The sequence below is a fragment of the Ascaphus truei genome, chromosome 10, assembly GCF_040206685.1.
Source record: "Ascaphus truei isolate aAscTru1 chromosome 10, aAscTru1.hap1, whole genome shotgun sequence".
NCBI classification, from domain to species: domain Eukaryota; kingdom Metazoa; phylum Chordata; class Amphibia; order Anura; family Ascaphidae; genus Ascaphus; species Ascaphus truei.
Window position 1 is genome coordinate 23,294,496 of NC_134492.1, and position 24,763 is coordinate 23,319,258.

Consider the following 24,763-nt stretch of genomic DNA (forward strand, 5'->3'; position numbering starts at 1 on the left):
TGATGAACAATTGATTAACTCAGGAAGGAGTTCATAGGCAGCTAAAAAAAAATAAAGTAAATAAGGCACCTGGCCCTGATGGCATACATCCAAGAGTTCACAAGGAGTTAAGTTCAGTAATAGCCAAACCATTACATTTAATATTCAAGGACTCTATTTCCACAGGCTCATTACCACAAGATTATTGTAAAGCAGATGTGGTGCCTATATTTAAAAAGGGAGTTAGATAACAACCAGGGAATTATAGACCTTTAAGCCTGACTTCAATAGTGGGGAAACTACTTGAAGGTTTAATACGGAATAATATTCAGGAATACATAACGGAAAACAAAATTATTAGCAATAGTCAGCATGAATTTATGAAGGATAGATCATGCCAAACTAACCTTATTTGTTTCTTTGAGGAGGTAAGTAGGAATTTAGACCAGGGTAATGCAGTTGATGTGGTCTACTTAGATTTTGCAAAGGCTTTTGATACAGTTCCGCACAAGAGGTTGGTGTACAAAATAAAGCAAATTGAACTCAGTAAAAATATATGCATCTGGATTGAAAACTGGTTAAAGGACAGACAACAGAGGGTTGTCGTAAATGGACATTTTTCAGGCTGGGTTAAGGTCGTGAGTGGAGTACCTCAGGGATCGGTACTGGGAGCCCTGCTTTTTAACTTGTTTATTAATGACCTTGAGGTTGGCATCGAGAGCTAAGTCTCCATCTTTGCTGACACTAAATTGTAAGGTAGTAGAATCAGAACAGGATGTAATTTCTCTCCAAAATGACTTGGAGAGACTGGAAACTTGGGCAGGTAAATGGCAGATGAGGTTTAATAAAGATAAATGTAAGGTTATGCATTTGGGAAGCAAGAATAAACAGGCGACTTACAAATTAAATGGGAATAAATTGGGGAAATCCTTGATGGAGAAGGATTTGAGTGTTTGTAGACAGCAGGCTAAGCAATAGTGCCCAAAGTCATGCAATAGCTGCAAAGGCAAACAAGATCTTATCTTGCATTAAACAGACAATGGATGGAAGGGAAGCAAACATAATTATGCCCCTTTACAAAGCATTAGTAAGACCACACCTTAAATATGGAGTACAATTTTGGGCACCACTCCTTAGAAAATACATTATGGAACTAGAGTGCAGAGAAGAGCCACCCAATTAATAAAGGGGATGGACAAATTAACCTATGCGGAGAGGCTAGCTAGATTAGATTTATTTACATTAGAAAAGAAGCGTCTAAGAGGGGATATGATAACTATATACAAATATATTCGGGGACTGTACAGGGAGCTTTCAAAAGAACTATTCATCCGAAATGCAGTACAAAGGACTCGGGCCTTAAGGTTGGAGGAAAGGAGATTTCACCAGCAACAAAGGAAAGGATTCTTTACAGTAAGGGCAGTTAAAATGTGGAATTCATTACCCATGGAGACTGTGATGGCAGATACAATAGATTTGTTATAAAAAAAATATGAGATATCATTGGATGAAATCACACTGGGGTTTTTTGTTTGCCTTCCTCTGGATCAATAAGGAAGTATAGATATAGGATAAAGTATCTGTCTAAATTTAGCATAGGTTGAACTTGATGAACGTATGTCTTCATTCAACCACATCTACTATGTAACTATAGCTATATACTTGTAAAGGTATTCCTGTTACTTATGTTATGTATATATTACAATCCTGACTAATGCTAAGCAGAATTAAACAAATATGCCACTTTAAATAATCACCTTGCAATTTGTGGGCATGAAGACGTGAACTTTACAGTAAGGTGTAACTGCATCTGCCCTGGTTTGTAGCGTGAATCCAAATATACAGTATATTTTAAAGGAGCTAGTTCTCCCACCCCTCCGCCCCCCCCCCCCCCCCCCCCCCCCAGGTTCGTGAGATACTTACCGGGAAGGTGCCGCCCTCCAGAGGAAACAAAATGGAGGTTTAAATCTCCTGCGTCATGCGGGCCAGTAGGAAACCGCAACACCAACAGTCGCAGCTTCCTATTGGACTGCTTGACCCTGGGATTTAAACAATCACGAAGTACTGGCGGCTTTTTCCCCCTGTAAGTATGTCAGGAACAAGGGCGTCCCTGTAACTGAAATTTAAAGTGGTTCAGCTCCAGAGACCCACTTCGTCCCATTTATGTAAAAAAAAAAAAAAAAAAACATGCATTCAACTTGGAATGCATCTTTTACCTGGGACAAAGAGAAGTTTGACAATTAGTTTGAGTGCTAATTTGCAAGTTGTTTTAAAGTAATACTGATTTAAAGTAGTGCATAATGTCAGGGATTTTTTTAATGTAAACTTTTTATAGTGTATTTTTATTTTGTAGTCTGTTTATAATTTGGCTGCTGCTTGTTCCATGTAAAGTTGATTATGTTGCTGCATTGTTCCTGCAGCCTCCTGATCACCTCAATGGGCCATATCAAGCTCACAGATTTTGGTCTCTCTAAAATTGGGCTCATGAGTCTAACAACAAACCTGTATGAAGGACACATTGAGAAGGACACCAGAGAGTTCCTGGATAAACAGGTGAGTACAACATATTCGGTCCATTAAACGTACCTTGATTTAATAAGGTTATACTTAACCCTGTATGTGTCATGGTGGTTTTCAAAACATTACAGAGGCCTATTTTCATAGTTCCTGTGTTGGTCTGATTATAGAACTAGAGGATATGAGTTCTTTGTTTAGTGAATGCTCAGTTTTTAAGAGGGCACATACTGGTTTAACAGCTTGGAGATTGTTTCCCTGCAAAATATATTTATTTCCTTGTTTCCCTCTTTCCCCAGGTGTGTGGGACTCCTGAATACATTGCTCCTGAGGTGATCCTGAGACAGGGCTATGGAAAGCCTATAGATTGGTGGGCCATGGGAGTAATTCTTTACGAGTTTTTGGTGGGCTGTGTCCCTTTCTTTGGAGATACCCCAGAGGAGCTGTTTGGACAGGTGATAAGCGGTAAGTCATTTGTTTATTTGATACTGTTATTGTCTTTAGTCGAGTTTTAAAATACAGTCACTGGAATTCATTATGGCACCTCCAAGGCTGCAACAGTTATGTGTTGGCCAGCTGTAAAGAGAACAGAATATCCAACTGGGATATAAAAATTGTGACTGAGGCTTGCATCCAATCACCAAAAACATAGCAATATTGTTTAAATATCAGTGGTAGATGGATATATAGTAGATTTGAAAGGGAACTTTAACTTTTCTAGAAAAATATTCTTCAGTCAAAAAATGAACTAATATTAATTTTTAAAACTGCAGTTTCTTTCAAAACAGGATTAAGTTGATCTTTGTTTTGTCATTATACGATAATGTAATAATTGTACAGTTTTCAATGTCTTCAGTTTCTGATATTGAATACAAAGAGAGCTCTGGTCTGGTTAACTATAATTCATGTTGCTTACACTGTAGCCCTCTTTAAGGTTTGTCTTACTTTTAACACTGAACAGCTAATAAGTTTGCAGATTTTAAATACCCAGGACAGAAATTGTATTTCTCTACTGTCCCTCCATGACCACGCATTACCCTACGGATTGTGTATCTTCAGCTGGAGGTAGGACATCTGATATGTAGAGACCATATAAGCTCTGCCGCGTCCGTTCTCCGGAATGTTTTCTTTTTGGTTTGAGGCCACTCACTAGCCGCCTCCGGTCAGCAGCTCATCAAAGAGCCGCCGCTATGCCCTTGTACTGCGTTTCTCTTCCATATGCTGACTAGTACTCCCTTGGCGGCCCTTTTTTGAAGCTTTCCAGTTGGGGTGCCCGGGGAAGTTTTCATCCGCCCCAGAGAATCCTATTAGTCGCAAGGGCCTCTACCGATGTCCCCGCACGGTCTGATGGGAGGGGCGTTTTCTCCCACGCACCTTGCACGTGACATCACACATGGTTCAAAAATTCAATGGTTGAATCATTCAAGGCTGCAAAGGAGGAGACTTTTCAGACATCTAGTAAATGTCCATGACAGGAAATTCATTATGAAACACTTTCCCATCCTTCCACTGATGATTCTGAAATAGAATACACATCTGGCATTTTGCTTCAATCATCATTAGAAGACGAGGAAAGAAAAGATGATCATTCCAATTTCAATGTTTATGGTATTGAGAAACCCATAAAGGAGATTACATTAACTCTCTGGGTCTGACAGAAGAGAAATATGAATGAATAAATAGATTAGACAATCTTCTATGCAACAAAGAAAAAATGGTTCTTACGGTAATTAAGGATTTAGTTTTGAGTGACTGAAAGTATCCCGATTTAGAAAAAAAAAGTAACCATCAGCAAATTTAATTAAATGTATCCTTTTAAGTCAGACGACAAGGAAGAATGGGAGAATCCTCCAAAGGTTGACGCCCAGTGGCAAGATTTTCTAGAAGGACGATTCCCCTGGAGGATGTTGCTGCCTTTCATGATTAAATCTACACAATACTGGATGGTTTACTAAAGAGACTTTATTCTACACTGGGAGCAGCGTACAGACCTGTAATAGCCTCTGCATGTCTTGCAAGAACCATGAAGGTTTGGCTTTCTAGCGTTCGGAAACCCTTGAATAAGGAACATCTTCACAAAAAAAATCCTCAATTATTGTGCCATCCTGTCGGATTCCTTTTTTTTAAAATTATTATTATCTAGTGAAAGGGTGCGCAAACTGGGGGGCGGGAGATTTTGCTGGGGGGGGGGGGCGCGGGCCGTTGCAGAGGCCCCTCTCTCTTTCCCGAGGCATTTAAATTAAATGCCGGGGATCGCATGAGGCCTCTGCAACGCTATACTTACCTTGATTCAGACGATACATCACCATGGCAACGCAGCGTCAAATTATACCGCGGGGTCATGTGACGTGATGTCACACGTGTCAAATGCCGTCGTGGGTCAAGTGACGTCCAATGACAGAGCGTCATTTGACGCAGCTCTAAGGTAGGGAGGGGGCACCAGCACCGAGGCAGGGAAAGACAGGGGGGCGCATCTGGAAAGGTTTGCGCTCCCCTGATTTAATGCATCATTTATCACTACCAAATTTCTAGCTATATCATTGGCTGACACCCTGGGCAGCGGACATCTCATCAAAAAATAAATAAATCGCAATTCCATGTTTAGTAAAAGCATGGTTTGGCAATGAAATTGACGTAATTATTTCCAGAATATATGGGGGGTAAAGGTTCCTTTTTACCCCAAGATAGATTACCCAGATTTTCATCATCCTCTAAAGCAGAGAAACATTCCTTTTGTAATACTAGGACTGGCGGAGAGTCGCACTTCCATCAAGCGAGTGAGTTGATCCTCTAGGTTCCCTACTAAAGGGAAACATCGGACCGGAGAAGGCCAATCTCAGAATGAGATACTGTACAGTGGATTCCTCCTCGCTGAACTCTCCAGTGGTTGGAGGCAGGCTCAAGAACTTCAGAGCGAAGTGGATCCATACGACAAAACATCCCTGGGTACTTCAAATTCTTCAGTAAGGTTATCTCATGGAATTTGTACACAAATTACCAGAAGATCAAAGAGGTCCATGTTTTTATTCAATGTTTTTGGTTCATAAAAAGAAAGGTTCTTTTCGCCAAGTCCTAGATTAGAAGGACCTGAACTGTATTGTAAAGAAACCTGTCAAAATGTAATCAATACGGTCAGTCATCAATATGATAAAGCCAGGAGACTTGAAGGATGGATATCTTCATGTCCATATCTATCAGTTTCAGGCTCTTCCATTCTGCCTTTTTACAGCCCTCCGGTATTTATGAGGATCTTGGCTGCAAAGGTTGCCCACTTCAGACATCAGAAGATCTTTATCATTCCGTGTTTAGACAATATTCTCTTAAGGGCTCATTCTGAGGAGGTGGCGTAGAACATGGTTGGTTGAGCAACCACAAGAGCAATCTTGTTTCCTCTCAAAATATGTAGTTTTTGGGCATGAATTTTGACACCACTTACCGGCAAACGTTTCACGCCCGACAGACAAAAAAAGAGCACATCAAGCAATTGGCAAGACAAATAAGGGTGATATTTGCCTTACATGGCCCTGCTAGGGGAAATGGTGGCACCAATAAAAGTTGTACCCTGGGCTCTTTCACTTAAGAAAACTGCAATACAATCTACTCTCCTATTACAACAAACATTTTCAAGACCTGTCTCAGAAGATAAAATTGCTCTCTAACAATCGCTTTTCCCGGGAATGGGAGACAGGAATTTGACCAATGGGCAGGTTTCAGGGTCAAAACAATTGGATTCTAGTAACAACAGAGGCAAGTTGCACAAAATGGGGAGCTAATCTTTAAAATCGATCCGCTCAAGGATCATGTTCGACAGCAGAATCCAAATGAACAATCAATGTTCTGGAGATGAGCTATTTTCAAGGCACTCATAATCTTTTCACGTCTGTTGATGGGCCATCCAATCAAAAGTAATTCAGAGTAATATGAAGGCAGTATCCTATAAAAATCAAATGGGGGTTGTGGCAAAAATGTTCAGATGGGCAGAAGCCCACATCCCAGCCATCATGCCTATACACATTGCAGGAAGGGACAATACCCAAACTGACTTTCTAAGCAGAATACAGATAGATCCAGGGGAATGGTCCCTAAACTAAAATATTTTCCAAAAGATGGGGGGTGCCAGCAATTGATCTAATGGCTACCACACACACATACAATACCAAATGCCATCGGAGTAGACGCCTTTCCTCAGGACTGACCTTTCGTAGTTACATAGTAGATGAGGTTGAAAAAAGACATGCATCCAAGTTCAACCTATGCTTAATTTAGACAACAGATACTTTATCCTGTATCTATACTTATTGATCCAGAGGAAGGCAAACAAGAAAGCCCCATTGACTTATCATCCAATGATATCTCATAAGCATGTTCCCTTTGTTCCCTCGAATTCAGGTGACCCTGGAAATGGTCAAATACAGGGTATAGATACCATAGCAGTAGCCCCAGATTGGCAAAGGAGAACATGGTACAGTGACCTGATCGAAATGTCGATGAGTCCTCACTTGACTCTTCCTCTAGTTCCAGACCTGCTAACACTGCTCAATTTCTCATCCCAATTTGAGAATTATATGATTGACGGCTTGGAGACTGAGATTTTGAATCTTTCAGATTCAGTTTCAGACACTGATTAGAAACAGAAAACCAGTTACCTCCAAAATATGATGGAGTATGGTTGATTTTCAAATTTGGTGCCATAACAATTACCTTTTTCCTCTGTTTCTATTCCTAAGATTTTGAATTTCCTTCAAGAAGGTTTTAACAAAGGTCTTCCTCAAGGTCCAAGTAACGACATTGAGTATTTTAGTCTAAAAGTCAATTGCAAATGAGAAATATATTCAAGATTTAGTTATCCTATACCACCATGGATTTAAATGTGGTTCTAGACGCATTGAAGAAACCTCCCTTTTAACCCTTTGACTCAATATCCATGTGATACTTATGAATGAAGAGGATTTTTCTGACTAATTACATTGGCAAGAAGTCAGTGACTTTGGGAGCCTTATCTTGTGACCCCCATACTGCGTGTTCCATCAGGATAAAGTTGTGTCGCAAACAATGCCTCATTTCCAATCTAAAGTAATATCTCCTTTTCATATTAACTATGAAATTATAGTCCCTTCATTTTGTCCAAATCCCAGAAATCAAAAGGAGAAAGATCTGCATAAGCTGGATGTTGTCAGGGCCTTGAAGACCTATATCACAAGAGCCAAATATCTACATGGATCAAAGCAACCATTGAAGAATCTTACCTATCAGGACTAACAGCACCTGATTCGCTTAAGGCTCATTCACTCGAGTAATAGCCACATCATGGGCTATAACACAGGATGCCTCCGCAGAGCAGATCTGCAAAGCTACCACATGGGTATCATTGCATAATTTCTCCAAACATTACAAACTACATACAGTATATCAGATGCTGCCTTTGGTAGAAAGGTCCTACACTTGGCCGTTTTATGATAATTTGACCCACCATGATTTGAGGGAACTGCTTTGGGACTTTCCTTATGGTAATGCATCATGGAGGGACGGTAGAGAAAATGGAAATGTTAATTTCTCCTGGTCCCTCCATGACAGCACTTGCCTGGTTCCCATACCTTTATTTTTTTTCCATAAAAAATTGGAAGGATTTTACAGTACATTGCTTTTGTCTTTTTTTATGTCGCTTTAATCTAGCTCTCTTTATCTTGAGTATGTAAGGATATATGTTGGGCTTGACTAGACGTGCAACTGAACGAAGACCGGGAGGGGCACAGTTTATATGGTCTCCATAGATCAGATGATCTATGTCCTACCTCCAGCTCAAGGTGCACGTAATCCCTATGGTAATGCACTGTCATGGAGGGACCAGCAAAAGTTATTGATAATTTAAAGTAACATTTCCATTTTCTTCTCCATGTGCTCTAACCTGGTTAATAAATATTTCAGTAATAAAATGCAGACTATTTTGGACTGTGGGATTTAACACGAATAAAACAAATACCAGAAAATAAAAACTTTACACTTCAAAAATGTTTTTGAAAAACGATTAACCCAGTGTTTTCAATAAGTGTGGTATGGGATTTCATCATATAATTTTTCCGTTGTGTAACAGATGAAATTTCCTGGCCGGATGGTGACGAGGCTTTACCCCTTGATGCGCAGGATCTGATATATAGACTTCTCCGTCAAAACCCCTTGGAGCGATTAGGAACAGGTACGAGTGGTTTTATATGGCCTCAGTCTTTCATGTACTGTTTCATTTGTGCATCATGGAATTCTGTCTCCTTTTCAAGGTGGCACATTTGAGGTCAAACAGCATCGGTTCTTTAAGGACTTGGATTGGAACGGCTTGCTCCGTCAGAAAGCAGAGTTTATTCCCCAGCTGGAATCCGAGGATGACACGAGCTATTTTGACAGTAAGAAAATCATTGTGACTGTTTTGATTAGTTGGTTTGCTTAATTAGTAAACCGTATGATTGTGTGCATAACTTCTAACTTTCTTTTAACTAGTAGTCTTATCGAACTATGCTGTGTTGTATGAATGCCTCATCCAAACATATCCTTTTTTGTTCTGGCCATTGCTGTATTATTAAACAACAATGAAAATGAAGCATATTTATTGTACAGCCACTATTTGAACCATTTTTTATTTATTTTTTACTTATTTCGTTTGCATCTTGATCATATTACATCGTTGTAAACTTCCCCGGTCGTTTCCTGTTCTGGACTTTCAGTCTTAAGTTTGAGAAGCTGTTGCATACATCGAGTCATGAAACAAAAATGTTAAACAAGCTATTGTTGGTAGTTTTTATATACACATCTAGTGAGTCGGCATGCTGACATGTCGTTGATTACACAGCCCGCTCTGAAAAGTACCAGCACATGGATTCAGAAGAAGATGACACAAATGATGAGGATCGAGTAGAGATCAGACAGTTTTCATCATGTTCACCGCGCTTTAGCAAGGTACTGTAAGGGCCGAAATTAATGTTATTAAAAAATATATATATATGCTGAACATATTTATGATTAATCAAGTGTTGGAAAGGTCTTGAAGAGGTCCGTAATATTAGCGATCCCAAAGAAGTACATGTTGCTTGCTACAGCGTGCTCACTCTTTCTTGGCAAAGGCCCATATTTATTAAACAGTCTTCCCAAAATCTTTTCCAGCAGTCACACTAGTGTTGCTGCTGGTTTGTATGTGGGCAAGCTAAAAAAAAAAAATCAGACCTCTCTCTTCCTTTAATTCATCAGTTATACCATTGGTCACTTTAACTTCCCCAAGGACTGCTACAGTTCTAGCTTGCTGTGTGACAGAAATTTCAATCATACAATTATTTGGTTTCCATAATCTGTAGACACATCTGTTTTACAATGAAACCTGCAACATCACTCTCTGCTTGACTAATCTAGACTGCCTCTGTACATACAGGTTTATAGCAGCATGGAGCGTCTTTCCATTCACGAAGAGAAAACCCCACCGCCCACAAAGCGCAGTCTGAGTGAGGAGAAGGACGACAGATTGGACAGTCTAGGGGGGCTGAAGACTAGAGACCGAAGCTGGGTGATAGGATCCCCAGAAATGTATGGGTTTTTAGAAGTCTAAAAATATTTCCATCATAGAAAACGCAGGGTTTTACAGTAATGCATGTAATTAAGCAGAAGTATGGAGAGTAAAGGCGGTTTGTACAAAAACATTTGCACTCCTGCATTATTTTAATAACGTTAAATAACAGAAATAGCAGATGTACTATCCCAGGGGTGACCAAATCCAGTCCTTAATGGCCACCAACAGGTCAGGTTTTAAGGATATCCCTGCTTCAGCACAGGTGGCTCAATTAGGGGTTCAGTCAACGACTGGGCCACTTATGGAGCTACCTGTGCTGATGCAGGGATATCCTTAAAACCTGACCTGTAGGTGGCCTTTGAGGACTGGAGTTTGCCACTTCTGTACTATCCTGTGTTTTCTTTACTGTAATTGTTACACATTAATGCAGCACCCTTTATTTTGATTCAGGGGTGCAAAGTATCCTAATTCTGTCCATTTGTTACTGTGTTCCTTTTAGCCTCCGTAAACGTCTGTCTGCCTCTGAGTCCTCACACACCGAGAGTGATTCCAGCCCACCTCTGACAGTCCGGAGGCGTTGCTCAGCTCTTGTAGACATGCCGCGTTTTGCCATCTCCACGGAAGAAGAATTACGCTCGCTGAAGAAGCAACACCAGTTGCAAAAGGAAGCTGTTTCAACGCCAACGCTGCTCCCCCGAGAAGGGGTCACCCTTGCCATCCTAGAGCAGCCCGTGGAGCGGGAGCTGAAGCTCGATGAAGAGATCGTGCCATCCACACTATGCTCAGCCATTAGCAACTCCAGTAGCTCAACTACACTGACAGGTAATACCTGGCAGGCACGTATGGGCATCTGCTGGGCTTGAATGCTCTGGCAAGAAGGCAATTTGAATATTTAAAATAATTGTGGGGTTGTGTTATATTGCAGATCTGAGTTTACATTGGGAGATGGGGGGGAGGGGAGAGGATATTTGGCCAGAAATTATTTATTAAATTTTTTTTTTTTTTTTTTTGTAATGCCCAACCAAAGCTCTCCTGAGGCATGCTAAATAGGAATTCTTTTAGCAACTGCCTCTCAATATAAGCCTGGAGAGCACAGATCACTGCATGACAACATGCTGCTTGGCTTTTATCCTGCGTCTTTTTTTGCCTGCGGATATATAGGCCACTTCAAATTTCCTATTCCCTGTGGCTCTAATCCTTCCCATTGTGATCTCTAGCTGGCAGCAAAGCTGACTTCTCTGATCACCGTGCACACAGCATCAGCTCAGATGGGTCTGATTTCACCTCACCCAAAGCCACTAGTGACTTGGCTGTGAGGCGAGCCCGTCACAGACTTCTTTCTGGGGACTCTGGGGAGAAACGCACCTCCAGACCCGTCAACAAAGTGATCAAGTCGGCCTCCGCTACTGCACTCTCACTGATGATTCCCTCTGGTAAGCAGCATAGCAGCAGCACACTGGGATGTGGGGATTCCTATCTGATGAGGTGGTGTTGGACTTGTAGTCTGACAATAAAGCACATATTACTATAAGAGATTTCTTTACCCAATCCGTTCCTGGTGGCAAAATCTGACTAATTGTGAAGTACTTGACCCTTTGGTACAACTGAGGAGGTCAAGTAGTAGCCTCAAATATTACAACCCTCCATGTTTGTGCTGCCATATTGTAAATAACAACCATTGGTGGTGGTTTGAAAAAGTTGTGCCCTAAAAATGCAGATTGAAGAACGTATTAAAAGGATCTCCTAGAGTTTCAGCAGTAATTTGTATTATCAATTTTAATTCCCTTTATTCAAATCCTGCTGGTCATTGAGGTACTATGATGAGTGCAACAGCTTGTTGAAGATTCATTCACATTGGGAACAGAACGTTTTGGGGCATTGTTGAGCATTATTGCTGAAGATGGGGCTGCGCCTCAATGTGAATAAATCTTAAGCCACAAGCTGTTACATAGGGGTCGCAGTTCCTTTTTTTTTTTTTTTACATTGTATATCAAGTATTTACATTCTGGATCTTGGGTGTGAATTCTGGGGTTGTCAGAGGAAGTGCACGAGGGGTAACTGTTAAGAGGCTTGTGAAGCAAGGGAATGCCACAACCACACCAATGTGTTATCAAATCCTACCAATGAAATTACCTCTCAAAGTTTAACCCTGCTGATTTTTATGCCAGCACTCTCCCTTGTAACATTTCTTAACGCACCATGCTTGAGTGCAGTAAATAGGGGCAATTATTTGAACACAGATGACTGACTAACATTGGTTCCCAACTACAGATCACCACACTTGTTCGCCTTTGGCCAGCCCCATGTCTCCACACTCACTGTCTTCAAACCCATCCTCAAGGGACTCGTCCCCAAGCAGGGATTTCTCACCCGCGGTTTCCCATCTCAAGCCAGCCATCATCATACACCGCGTAGGAAAAAAGTACGGCTTCACACTCCGGGCCATCCGTGTCTACATGGGGGAGAGCGACGTCTACACTGTCCATCACATGGTGTGGGTGCGTATAGATCACAGAACCAATACTATAGCCTGATTTATGTTCAGGAAATAGTACTGTCCAGGGATTATTATTCCCAGTGTGTTCAGATATTTTTGATATTAATGAATGTTTAGGTTCCCTTCGTAGACTACAATGGCCTATTTATCAGTACTTTACAATAATCTTTGTAGAGCTATTGCAGTGGACATTAGAAATATATATAATCTATAGAGCATTTATGCTTTTTAATGCTTATAAGCATGCAATGCAGAAATGGCTATTCACTCCCTTAGCCTTAAATCATCTTGCATGTCAAATATATGAACAGCCATATATTTAGTTTTTAAATGACTGCATTTTTAGTTGCACTGTGGAGCTTGGAGCTCTGCTGCGGTTTAGCCATTTTTATTAACTGTAACAATATTTAGAGGCCTTATACTTGCCTGGGTGGTAATCATGAAATGCATGGCACTATACTTACAGGTATATTTGGTTTTTTTATTAAGACAATCCTGCTTATCTGCTGTGGTGTTTCTTCCAATAGAGGGATTTGTATTAAAAAAATGGAATTACTTACCTGTAGATTGGTATAGCTAGTTTAGATCACAAAGTGTATGCTGTTCTCTAGCTTTCCTCTCCTCCCTAGCAAGATCGGTCCTGTCAGTTAGTATATGTATGTATGTATGTATGTATCCTGGGATCTAGAAGGGCAGAATCAACAATTACATGTGTGTGCGGAGTACAATAAGGTTTTCGAGGTTATTGGGGACTTTAAAGTACCATGGGGGATCATTTCAGGGGTGAAAGAAAACGAAAGAAAATGAACGTCCGATAACTCTTAGAGTTAAAGTGGAAGTGGTCTCCTGAGAACAAAATATGATCTGTCCCATCTCGAGATGGATTTAAAGCAGCAGTTCCTCCTGGCCACCCTTTTGTGTGTGGGTGTATTGTGTTATTTCAGCTCCGGGGACACCCTCTGCGCATGTATGTATGTATGTATGTGTATACATATATACAGGTGTCCTCGTAGCTGAAATAACACAGTTCAGCTCCCCGGAGTCAACCTGCTTCCTGTATATGTAAATAATGGGCAGGCAGAACTGCTCCTGCGAATGAACTCCTCTACAGCTATTTGGTTCTGCAGCATATTGTATTACTATGACGATAAAGGGATTAATCAACTCCCTACTAGATTGGTCTGTAACTTCCAGTGAGCAACAAGGAGGTCACTATTTGTTTCAAAGTATTGTCCATGTCTGCAAACCTAAACCAATGACCATTCTAGACCACCACTAGACCAGTTATTCACACACAGCATTGTGTTCCTTTCACAGCACGTAGAAGAGGACGGGCCGGCTCATGAAGCTGGCCTGCAGGAAGGTGACCTGATTACACATGTCAATGGGGAGCCTGTCCATGGGTTGGTGCATACGGAAGTGGTGGAAATTATCCTGAAGGTATTTATGAGAAACCAAGCATGCAGCAGAGCCGCCTCCTGTCTCACATATGTTCCCCAAGCCATTTCCTGTCTCTGTCATCACAATGTTTGTCACTTCGGGGAATCCAAATGATTTCAAAGCGGCAATTTCCAAAAAGTTAGGAGAAATGTGGTTTTATTTGCATGTCCTCACGTTGAATCTGAATACGTGCAGTTTAATCACTGCGTTAATTTATAGTGACTGTAGTATAATTGGAGATCCATTGAGACGTTTGGATGCACTTCTGAGCGTTCCATATTTTGAATAAAAACACAGATACCCAACAAGCTCTGAGAAACATCAAACATTACCACATACTATATATATGTATATAAGTGTCAAATGGAGTGCTAGTGGGCGTGGCTAAATGTATACAACAAAAAACAAACAAAGATGCCCAAAGCTACTTCCAATGTGACAAAAATACACAGTGCAATACCTATATCTTCTCTTGAAAAAGGGTCATTTAGTTCAACCCTTTGTCCAAAGCGTCTTAAGCTTGTTTTTTGTCGTTCCATATAGTTATTGTATATTGTGGGCGGATGGTTTTTTTTTTTCTTCACATTTGTAAATATTGTAACCCTTTATTGTATTTTATGCCTGTTTATGGTTTCTTGCTGAATTTCCGTGGGTGTACAGCTACAACATTTTAATTTACTATTTATTTTGTTTATTGAAAGAGCAATCTCTACAAAATCTATTAAAAATAGAGGGGACTTTTAAATTACTTATCTCATAGGTAAAATGTTGAAATGGGAAAGGGTTATGTGCGTTCTGATGCCGTAGAATAAACTATGCTTTTTTTTTATATGACAGAGCGGGAACAAAGTGTCCATTTCCACCACTCCTTTTGAGAACACAACAATCAAGGTTGGGCCAGCACGGAAACCCAGCTACAAATCCAAAATGGCGCGAAGGAACAAGAAAGTCAAGACGAAGGAGGGACAGGAAAGGCAAGTTACATTTCTACAATTAAAACAGTCTGGTTTACCAGTGTCCAGGGGCACTAGATCAACAAATCATTCGCTTACAGAAGATGACCCTGAATGGAAAAGGACCTCCATTAGCAGTACACCAGCCTCTCGTATTTAGATTATCGGTTTCCGGCTACATTCATCATCAACAAAATACACTCTGTCAATTGCTCTTAGCCTTATTCATTTGTAAACTTAAGACAAAATAAAGAATTGTGTCTTTTCCTACCATTAGATTATATAACCTAAATGGATATACCGTAATGATTTGTGTTTCTAGTGCACTATTTCCCGATCTTTTTAACATTGTGCACCCCCCCCTGCTAGTAAATGTAGTTTGGGGCCTTACTAAGTGCACATTCGCCACACGGACTCAGAAACCCGCTATACTGCCTGGGAGCCGTCATTTCATTCTTTCTTTTTTTTGCCGATCTCCTGGGAGACAACACGAACCTCCTGTTGGAGAATCACTGCTCAAGTGCAATTACAGACTTAGTGGGTATATTTACTGTCTTGTGCCATAAGGCACTTTCCATCACTGGAAGACACCTTTGGCCCATTTTAGTCATCTTCCAGTGCTGGAGGTGATATGGCTGAAGACTGCTTGGTAAATATGGGCAAATGTGTATTATGTAATGTTCACTTTGTCTATGATCGTATATTTCTCAATACAAACATATGGGGTGTTGGAAGGTGATAGAGAGCTTAAAAACACTAGTTATAGAAGTAATTTCATTAAAAGTTGCATCACTTAGATTGTACCACACACACGCACACACACACCTTTTTTCTGAATGATTGATTAAAGTAACTATTTCCACATTTCTCCTTTTTGTTGGGTATTTTGCAGTAAGAAGAAGTGTTCTTTATTCCGGAAGATCACAAAGCAAGCATCGCTACTACACACCAGCCGCAGCCTGTCTTCTCTCAACCGCTCACTTTCCTCCGGAGAGAGTGTGCCTGGATCCCCAACTCACAACCTGTCCCCTCGCTCGCCCACACAGGGCTACCGAAATACTCCAGACTCTGCCCACTCAGGTAGGAATGTCTGCTCGGAGGACACTGAGGCCTAGTGATAAGACAGAGCAGAAACTGCTGGCGGTCCCTTGGGACAGTAACGATAAGCAGAATTATCCTGTAACTTTTTACTTATACAGTACTATCTTATTTTATATTCTATTTGTTTTGATTACTATAGATTAGATTCCTGTCATATTACTCTTCAGAGATGAGGTGGTCGGCACTATTTTTGATGCCTCATCTGGCCCTGAAGTGGTTAAATATACGATGAAAGAAAAAAAGCGCTTATCTGCTAAACTACCACCACAAAGTCGAATATGCATAATGCAGATGCGATGCAGCCACCAGTATCCGATCACTTGCCTGGGTAAAAACCAAGGCATCTCACAGTAAATGCCTCAACATTTCTGTGAGATTCGGCTGCCAGACTAATGGCCCATCGGATTAACACAGCAGGGGTCCTTCAGTTTGAATGGGACTGCAAGGACTCCTCGCTGTGTTAATTCGATGGGCCATTAGTCTGGCTGCAGAAATCTCACAGAAATGTTGCAGTTTATTGGGAGATTGCCCCAGATTTTCCAAGGCAAGAGATCGGATACTGATGGCTGCATCTGTATATACTAAAATTGTGAGGAGATATAAATGGGATAGTTTGAAAATGTATCAAATAGAAATGAACCATGTTAATCCCAAAAGGCTAAAAATACGTTTGAAAAAAGCATCAGTGGTGAGGAAATCTGCAACAAATACAGGCATTTGCCCATCCTCTGGTGCTGCTGGCCGCTATACAACCCCCCCAATATGGGTTAATGAGTCCAATGTATGTAAAAAAAAAACAACAAAAAACGGGAAGCGCTATCCATAGGATGCAAAATAACAAAAGGGAGATAGGAGAGAAAAAAGTATAGTGCAGTATGTTTAAAAAAAAGACATATATTGTATTGAAAGAGTTATAGGTATCTCACTCACAATACAAATAAGAAGTAACAGCTCAGAATACTGAGCCTGTCATCGAGGTAAAGATCATCCGCAGCATTTAGAGTTCTTGTTTCTTTACCAGTATAGGTGCATCAGCGCGTCCGCGTGCCGCTCCTAAGCGGCATCTACTCAGACCCCTTCCGGTGATGCACTTCCGCTTGTGTCTCAAAACGGCTTATGCGTGTCAAGACCTCTGTTCCGTTATGTCGGCTGTGCGCTCTGTGGGCTACACAGTACTAATGCCTGCTAGCTCATTCTTCCCATATATTATGCAATATTGTAATAATCTATAATATTTTAATAAAAGTATATAAATATATTGGGTATCTAATATAGTATTTCTACTGTTTTGCACTATATACATCTATTGGTTTATTCAACTTTAGTGATAACATTTTATAATTATGTATATAGGACAAAGCTTTCAATTGGGAGGAGGGGCTCATAACACTGAGGACTATAAATAACATGTTCATGTGCTGATTGATATTCCATGAAAAAGCCAGCATTATTGGCGAAATGTGTTGGAAGGCAGGAAAGAATGAGCCAACAGAGGGCACAACCAGCAGGATGGAACAGAGGTCTTGACACGCATAAGCCGGTTTGAGACACAAGCGGAAGTGTGTCACCAGAAGGGGTCTGAGTAGATGCCGAGTAGGAGCGGCACGCTGACGCGCTGTTTTGGGGGCGCAACAGTATAGAAATGCAATTCAAGGTAAGAAGATTAGCAGAGCTGTACAGACCACAGCCGGTAGCTGCTGCAAACCACGTGTGTACTGATGGAAATGCGCTGACGAGTTGTCGTCCTGCTGCTCCCAGGGTGGAAAGACTAAAGACTGCGGATGGTTCTTACCTCGATGACAGGCTCCGTAGTCTGAGCTGTTACTTCTTCTTTGTGTTGCGATTAAAATACCTATAACTCTTTCAATACAATATATATTTGAAAACATACTACCCTTTTTTATTTTGTGTCTCCCTTTTGTTATTTATAATCCTATGGATAGCTCTTCCAGACTTTCTTGAAGTACTGAAGTGATTTGACCTTTATTGCTTAATCCCTTTGTCGGGGATGTGACAATGTGTTGCCGACTCCCCCCCCGTCCCCTCCCTCCCTACCCCCTACCCCGCACCCCCTCAGCATTGAAGGGTTTAAATACTTTAAAATATCCTTGCTTCTGTCTATGAAACTTGTTCAATTAAACAAATTGTGAAACGCCAAGATATAGGTAAATGTCTGGAGCAGATCTTTGAAATGTAACTAATGATATTGTGGGTTTTTATTTTAGTTGGTGGGAATTCTTCTCAAAGCAGCTCCCCTAGCTCCAGCGTCCCCAACTCCCCAGCCAGTTCTGGACATATCCGTCCCAGTTCCCTACATGGGCTAGCACCGAAGCTTCAAAGACAGTACAGATCCCCTCGAAGAAAGTCGGCAGGAAATATTCCACTGTCCCCATTGGCGCATACGCCGTCACCTACATCTCAGTCGACCTCTCCCCAACGCTCTCCTTCACCTTTACCAGGGCACACTGTTGGTAGCTGCAGCATTCTTCAATCCTTCCCGGTGAAGTTGCACTCTTCTCCACCTCTGGCTAGGCAGATTTCACGGCCAAAGAGTGCAGAGCCTCCAAGGTCTCCACTGCTGAAAAGAGTCCAGTCAGCTGAGAAATTATCCGGCTCACTGTCTTCTGAGAAGAAACTGTCTTCCTCTCGCAAACACAGCCTGGACATCTCCCACTCGGAGTTCAAGAAGGAGATGCTGCAGCGGGACCTGAGCTTGCAGTGCCTGCAAGAGTCCATTAGCGAGATCACGGGAGGAAAGGTGGGGCTTGCAGAAAAGGGGACACTGCAGAAGCCATCTTCGAGAAAGCTTGGTGCTATTCGTCAAGACCGGGTGGAGAGAAGGGAATCTTTGCAAAAACAGGAGGCAATTCGAGAAGTTGATTCCTCTGAGGATGAAACAGATGAAGGCTCTGAGGATAGCCAGGATGGGAGGAGGTTGGAAAGGGCATCATTTAGTAAAGGTCAGTGTTTAGGTTCTGGCTTCAACGATGACAAAGTTTCATCCCAAATGCAGAGCAAGGGTAGTATTGAGGATGAAACTTTTCTGCCCCATGATACCAGATGCACAGCTGAATTGAAAACATCTGTTGTCCAACCTCCTGGCACCACATCAGAAAGGTTCCTAACTAAATCTGAGACTTTATTGGCTTGTAAAGCCAAGTCTCTCCCAGAGACCTACCTGGAATCAGCTTCTCAAGTTAAAACTCTAAAGCACAAAGCACAAAGTTTGATGGGGGAAGACAAGGATTCGCTTTCACTAGAAAGTAAACCACTCCAGGCATCGATTCAGGAATGCAGGTGTACGGATAGAAAGTACACTCAAAAAAGCTTAGGGGTGCAAAAAGGAGTTGGCCTCCCCCTGGTATACGATCTGTGCCAGCCAAGCAAAGTTAACGATGCTATTCAACCAAGTAATATAGAGATGTCTAATTATGAGACTATTGTCCCTGAAAGTGACTCTAAGCAATCAGCACTTTTTTCTGTTGCCTCGACTTGCGTGTCTGGTGTTATAAATGCTACTCCAAAAACTGAAGCAGTGCACTGCCTGGCTGCAGATACCTGTTCAACTGCCACTTCTGTGTTAGATGCTGATGTGCAATATATGTCCATCATAAGTGAGCATGGGCAACGGAGACCTCCCGAAAAACAATGCACTTTAAAGAGCAAGGGTCATTCGGACTGTAAAGAAGCAGCTTTGTATAGTCCAGCAGGGACTGCAACCTCTGTTAATGCTGTAACCTCTGCTAGTGCTGCGTCCAGCGACAAAGCTCCATTGGTATCTCACCTAGCAACTGTGGCCAAAAGTGTCTTGGGACCAGTGAAGCTCATCATGCCGGGATCAAAAGATTTAGATGAGCAGTCAACTAAAAAAGAAAGCGATTCAAAGCAAAAGAGGCCAGAGATTTCAAGGTCTGAATCTGTGCAAGAAAGTATGAGTGCAATGCCTGTAGACCGTGTTTTCAGGACATGTGCGTCTCTCAGTGAGTGCTCTGTGTCCGCAATTTTCCAACAGCAAGACTGTCCATCTGTTCCTAAGAACTCCGAACTCTCGAGGGTTTTCGATGTGTTGGATCCTAGAAAGGTTCCTCCATCAAAGGATCCTACACACGCCGCAGAGGGACAGGCAGTGAGGTCACCTTCACTTCCAGAGGTCAGCCAGAAACTGCGAAAAGAGGAAACTGTGGCACAGGGGAAAAGCCAAGAGTTTGGCAAACACACAAAATCACAGGACTGTCTGTCATCACATGTAGATATACTGCGAAAAACATAGCAGTATCCTTGTTCTGAATGGACTGAGCTGTTTGACCTCAAACTGCATGTTACACACTAATATAAAAACTGTGTATCTTTGTATATCATTTTCATGTTTTTGTTACATTTTTGGTTTGTTTTCCTGTTGCTTCTCCATCCCTGAGCTAATCTTAAAGCAGCAGTCTCCACTTTTTGGTATTTTTTTATTTAATGTACCTGAACCCGGCTGTTCTGTAGTCCCCCAAGCTCCAGGATCCCCCAAATTTCCTACATTTGTGGGTTATTTTGTGTTGGTGTGGGACATCCAAAAACTACAAATATGGCTTCTGCGTCGCCAATAGAAAGTTGCAAGGTTATCTACCGATGACTATGTAGCTGTCTATTGGCTGCAGGAGCTAGGCTGACCTTGGGAACCATATTGTGTCTCCCGGGTGTGTATTGTTGCCTGGTGGATAAAACCACTATTATATCTCAGGAACTGGGGAGGCCCAGAAGTCGCGTGACCCAGGGATCATCTCCGGGGAACCCCCCCGTTTACCCCGGCAAAACAAACAAGCAGTGCAGACTGCTGCTTTAATGTACACAGTGTATAATTGAAACAGGGTATCTTAAATGCAGGCTTGCTGTGTGTTTCATTAGTATGTGCAGTGTTCCACTGAGACTGATGTGCAATATGCAGACACAAATGGATAGAGCAAAAACAACACTCTGGTACTCGCCATGTATGTTATCATTTCATTGACTTTCCATGGTAAAACTTAAAAGAATATTTTTTTATACATTTGTGGTATATTTCAACATTAATCATATTTTTTTTTTTACATATTTTCCCGAGATTATAACTCCACTGTAGTCTATTTTGTTTTTAGCAGTTATTTTCTTTTGTCTAAGATTTATATCTGTTACCTCCTGTATAGATCTGTTTTTGAAACAAATATACACAGAGCTTTTTTGGTAAAGATACAAGGCTTTAGAGCTTATTCATTAAACTGCGATAGTGCAGATCTGAGCATTGTCGCATGGAAACTTCAGTAGACACTTCCGTGTGTTAGTGTCTCGATTGGCACCATCACCATTTATTGAATAAAATCCCCCTTTGTCTCTCAAATGGATTACTTGCATTGCCTAACCATCACATAACATGTTCCATCACTTGTCCTAGTGAGGAAAAAAACAAAGATTAATTAAAAATTGGAAATAGACTTAATTAAAATATGGCCTAGCCTGTTGGCACCTTGAAGTTTTGCTAAGAACCGTATCACAAGCATGCCGGAGAATGAATAAAGATGGAATATCTGTACATTTATGCAGGAATGCAGATTAATAGACCTCTTTTGAATCTGACCACAATTGAGCTGATAACGAAAATTTCCCAAATGATAGAAGACTTTCGGAGGTGTAGACTGAAGGTATGGGCGAACGGGAACAATGAATCGTATGGAAAAATAGTGACGTAAGTCGAGCTGTAAATAATGAAGTGGATACAGTGTTGCGATTATCTGAGACGCTCAATTCTTGTACAGTCCCTATAAAGTTAGTAGATGGAAGAAATTGGCATTTTACAGTTCCCCAGAGAGCGTGTGTATGAAGACCTTCAGGCTGTGCCTGTGCTTAATTGGACATGCACAATCAGATTACTAGCTATTAGAATGCAAGAGGCAACTTGCCTCATCGCATTGGGTTGGGGCTGTAATAAAGTGAAAGCCCTCTGTCATGTTACACATTCTCTGCCATTGGGTAACCGTTTATAATTTAGGGTACGTCTAACACGGCTGGTCGACTCCAGTCCTCAAAAGCTACCAGCAGGTCAGGTTTTCAGGATATCCCTGCTTCAGCAGAGGTGGATCAATCTGTGGCTCGTTCGAGGAGCCTGCTTTAGCACAGGTGGCTCAATCAGTGGCTCAGTCAAAGACTGAAGCCATGATATCCTAAAAACCTGACCTGTTTGTAGCTTTTGAGGACTGGAGTGGGCCACCCCTGGTCTAACATGTTTACAGTTTTTTCAGATATGAACAGTGCAGTAATAAATATCAAGAAGTGATAATTAAGCTAATTGAGAGAAAAAAACAGCAAAAAAAACCTCAACTTTAAGGTGAAACGGTGAAGAAAGTTTTACTAATGGTAGCTGTTTCTTTAAACAAAATAAGACACAAAGGACAGAATAATTAGGTTACTTTTAAACCAGTACAATAGCTAAATGTTAAGTAAAAATTACTACCAAGACTATTCTGTATTAAGCTATAGAAATGGCAGCTTCAGTATTAAATGAACATTGAAGTAATTTGGCATTTGCCAACTGTACGAAATCTGGATAACAAGTTGGTTTGCCACTGGATCTATAGAATAATTGTAATTCGCAATAAAGAAAGTCTGCTTTGTGCATAGATTAGACCCTCTTCAGTGCAAAATAGAGGATTTGCACCCAAGGGATGGATACCAAAAAGGAGGCGATGAAATGGCTGCAGTTACTTCATTTCCAGCTTAATACTTTCATTAATAAACCGATCTCTAATACCTTACAACAAACCTTAAACATTCAAACATTTCTGCATGTGATGTATGTTTGAAGCATAGACGTGGCAGTTAAAGTTGTGCAATTGAAGGTTTTTTTTCTAATGCAATTCTTGGTTTTACTGCATCATGAGATTGAAGCTGCATTAAGTATTAAAGATCCCAACAATGTCTCAGCCATAGCATATAGTGCTGTCTCGGATACATTTTTTTCATCCTGATCTGCATGTTGTCCAGTGGCTCAGATTATAAGTACAATGCTTTGACACATGATGTTGTGTACACTTTGAACATTGTATCCTACGATTTGTATCTGCGCCTTGTCAATGAATACAGATGCTGCTATTGGAAATGTTTCTTGGTATAATAGAAAACTCTATTGACTTACAGCTCTGCGCAAGATGTGCCGACAGCCCACGGCACAGTTATTCATTAAAACTGCGATAATGCTGATCAGGGCATTATCACAGTTTGATGAATAAGTGCCTACCACGTGATGACCTCACAACAGGAGGCAGACATATTTAGTATGGGCATCTACAAGTAACCACTGCTTTGATTGTCAGCAGCCTTAACAAAAGGCACAATAATACAAAACTTGGAACTACTTCACTTTTACAGCACTTTGTATTTTTAATGTCGTTTTCAACCCCTTAGCTGGTGGAGTGAGTTTTTAGAGGAGAACATTGCTTTATAGGCTCCCGGAAGGAGGGTGGAGGGGGGGTTAGTTAACCTATCCTGGCTAGCGGTATATGAATAACCGTCCTATCCTAGTTAACGTGTGAATAATGTATGTGATGCAGCACTCCCCATCTAGTCTTTCTCCGTGTTTCCCCTGCCTTTCCCGATTGACGTCTCGCCCTGTTGGACTTTCATGTAACTGCCCATAGTTCTGCATTGGGTATTGGAAGGCTTGAAATCAATTTCTGGACCAACCTCTGACATTTTTTTTGGTTTCTCTGTAAAGGCAACAAAAACGTAATGTTTACTGCAATAGTGTGTATGTTTACTGCGAATCTGTTGTGTGCACTATGTTCTGAAAAGGTAGCAGCAGAAACACCCCCTGCGACCTCACTCCTGTGTGCCTGGAGTTTCCGTGGTGTCTGTTGTAAAGGTACTGTACTTGTTTTTTTTATGTTTTGAAATGCATTAGTTAGGTAAAGCACTTGCAAGTGCTGTGATAACTTGTGGACTTGAATGGTAGCCATGTGTGGATTTCTCCATTTTTTTTTTTTTTTCCTTTTACATGATCAACAGTAACAAAAAAAAAAGAGAAACACGTCTATTGTTTCAATGTAAATAAAAACAGAACAAGCTAGCGGTGGGATGCGGGCAGCAGGTCTCCTGCTCCTGTGAGAAGGTGTTGATGGGAAATACTGCCATTGTACGACTGCAAAATGGTTTGTTGAGGTACCAATTCTTACCCACAGCATCCAATAAACACATTTTGCTTCTGTAACCTCTGTTTATTTTTATTGCTGGGTGCAAGAGGACCTTCTTCCAGTCAAACTTGGCATGGAATACCAAGGGCTGTTTCTGTGGCGCTCCTCTGGTTTAATCCACATACTGTATTAAAGGCTTTGATACCTGCATGCTTATAAGAGCTCATGTTTAGCAGTGGTAAACACTTGAAAGTAAACACTTGTGCCTAATCTAATGGTACTAATAGGTTTTCAGTGACTTTCAGATACACTCAGGTAGAGTTAACGGCCTAAACATGCTCGTGCGCAAACCCAAACGACTAGTTTTGCCACTAAATATTTTTTTTAAAGGTGTTTCAATCTGGGTTTATAGGAATAAAGTCACAGCTTTACCAATCTTTAAACAATAGTAGTTGCAGTAAAGTACAGGACTGCTACATTTTTTTTTGTTATCCATTTTTTGTTTTAGGACATGGGTGGCCAACTCCAGTCCTGAAGGGCCACCAACAGGTCAGATTTTTCGGATATCCCTGCTTCAGCACAGGGGGTG

General features: G+C 41.2%; 1 protein-coding gene across 1 annotated transcript in view; it reads left to right on the top strand.

Moving 5' to 3' along the window:
• Positions 1-24,251, top strand: part of MAST2 (microtubule associated serine/threonine kinase 2) — a 231,077-nt gene extending 206,826 nt beyond the window's left edge. Inside the window, exons 18-30 of the mRNA XM_075616224.1 lie at positions 2,400-2,532; positions 2,793-2,958; positions 8,585-8,686; positions 8,766-8,888; positions 9,332-9,438; positions 9,905-10,056; positions 10,539-10,861; positions 11,257-11,472; positions 12,311-12,537; positions 13,854-13,976; positions 14,814-14,950; positions 15,822-16,009; positions 18,256-24,251. Of these exons, the coding sequence (XP_075472339.1) occupies positions 2,400-2,532; positions 2,793-2,958; positions 8,585-8,686; positions 8,766-8,888; positions 9,332-9,438; positions 9,905-10,056; positions 10,539-10,861; positions 11,257-11,472; positions 12,311-12,537; positions 13,854-13,976; positions 14,814-14,950; positions 15,822-16,009; positions 18,256-20,300 (4,042 nt within the window). The 3' untranslated portion in view covers positions 20,301-24,251. The remainder of the gene's footprint in view (positions 1-2,399; positions 2,533-2,792; positions 2,959-8,584; positions 8,687-8,765; positions 8,889-9,331; positions 9,439-9,904; positions 10,057-10,538; positions 10,862-11,256; positions 11,473-12,310; positions 12,538-13,853; positions 13,977-14,813; positions 14,951-15,821; positions 16,010-18,255) is intronic.
• The last annotated feature ends 512 nt before the right edge of the window (positions 24,252-24,763 follow it).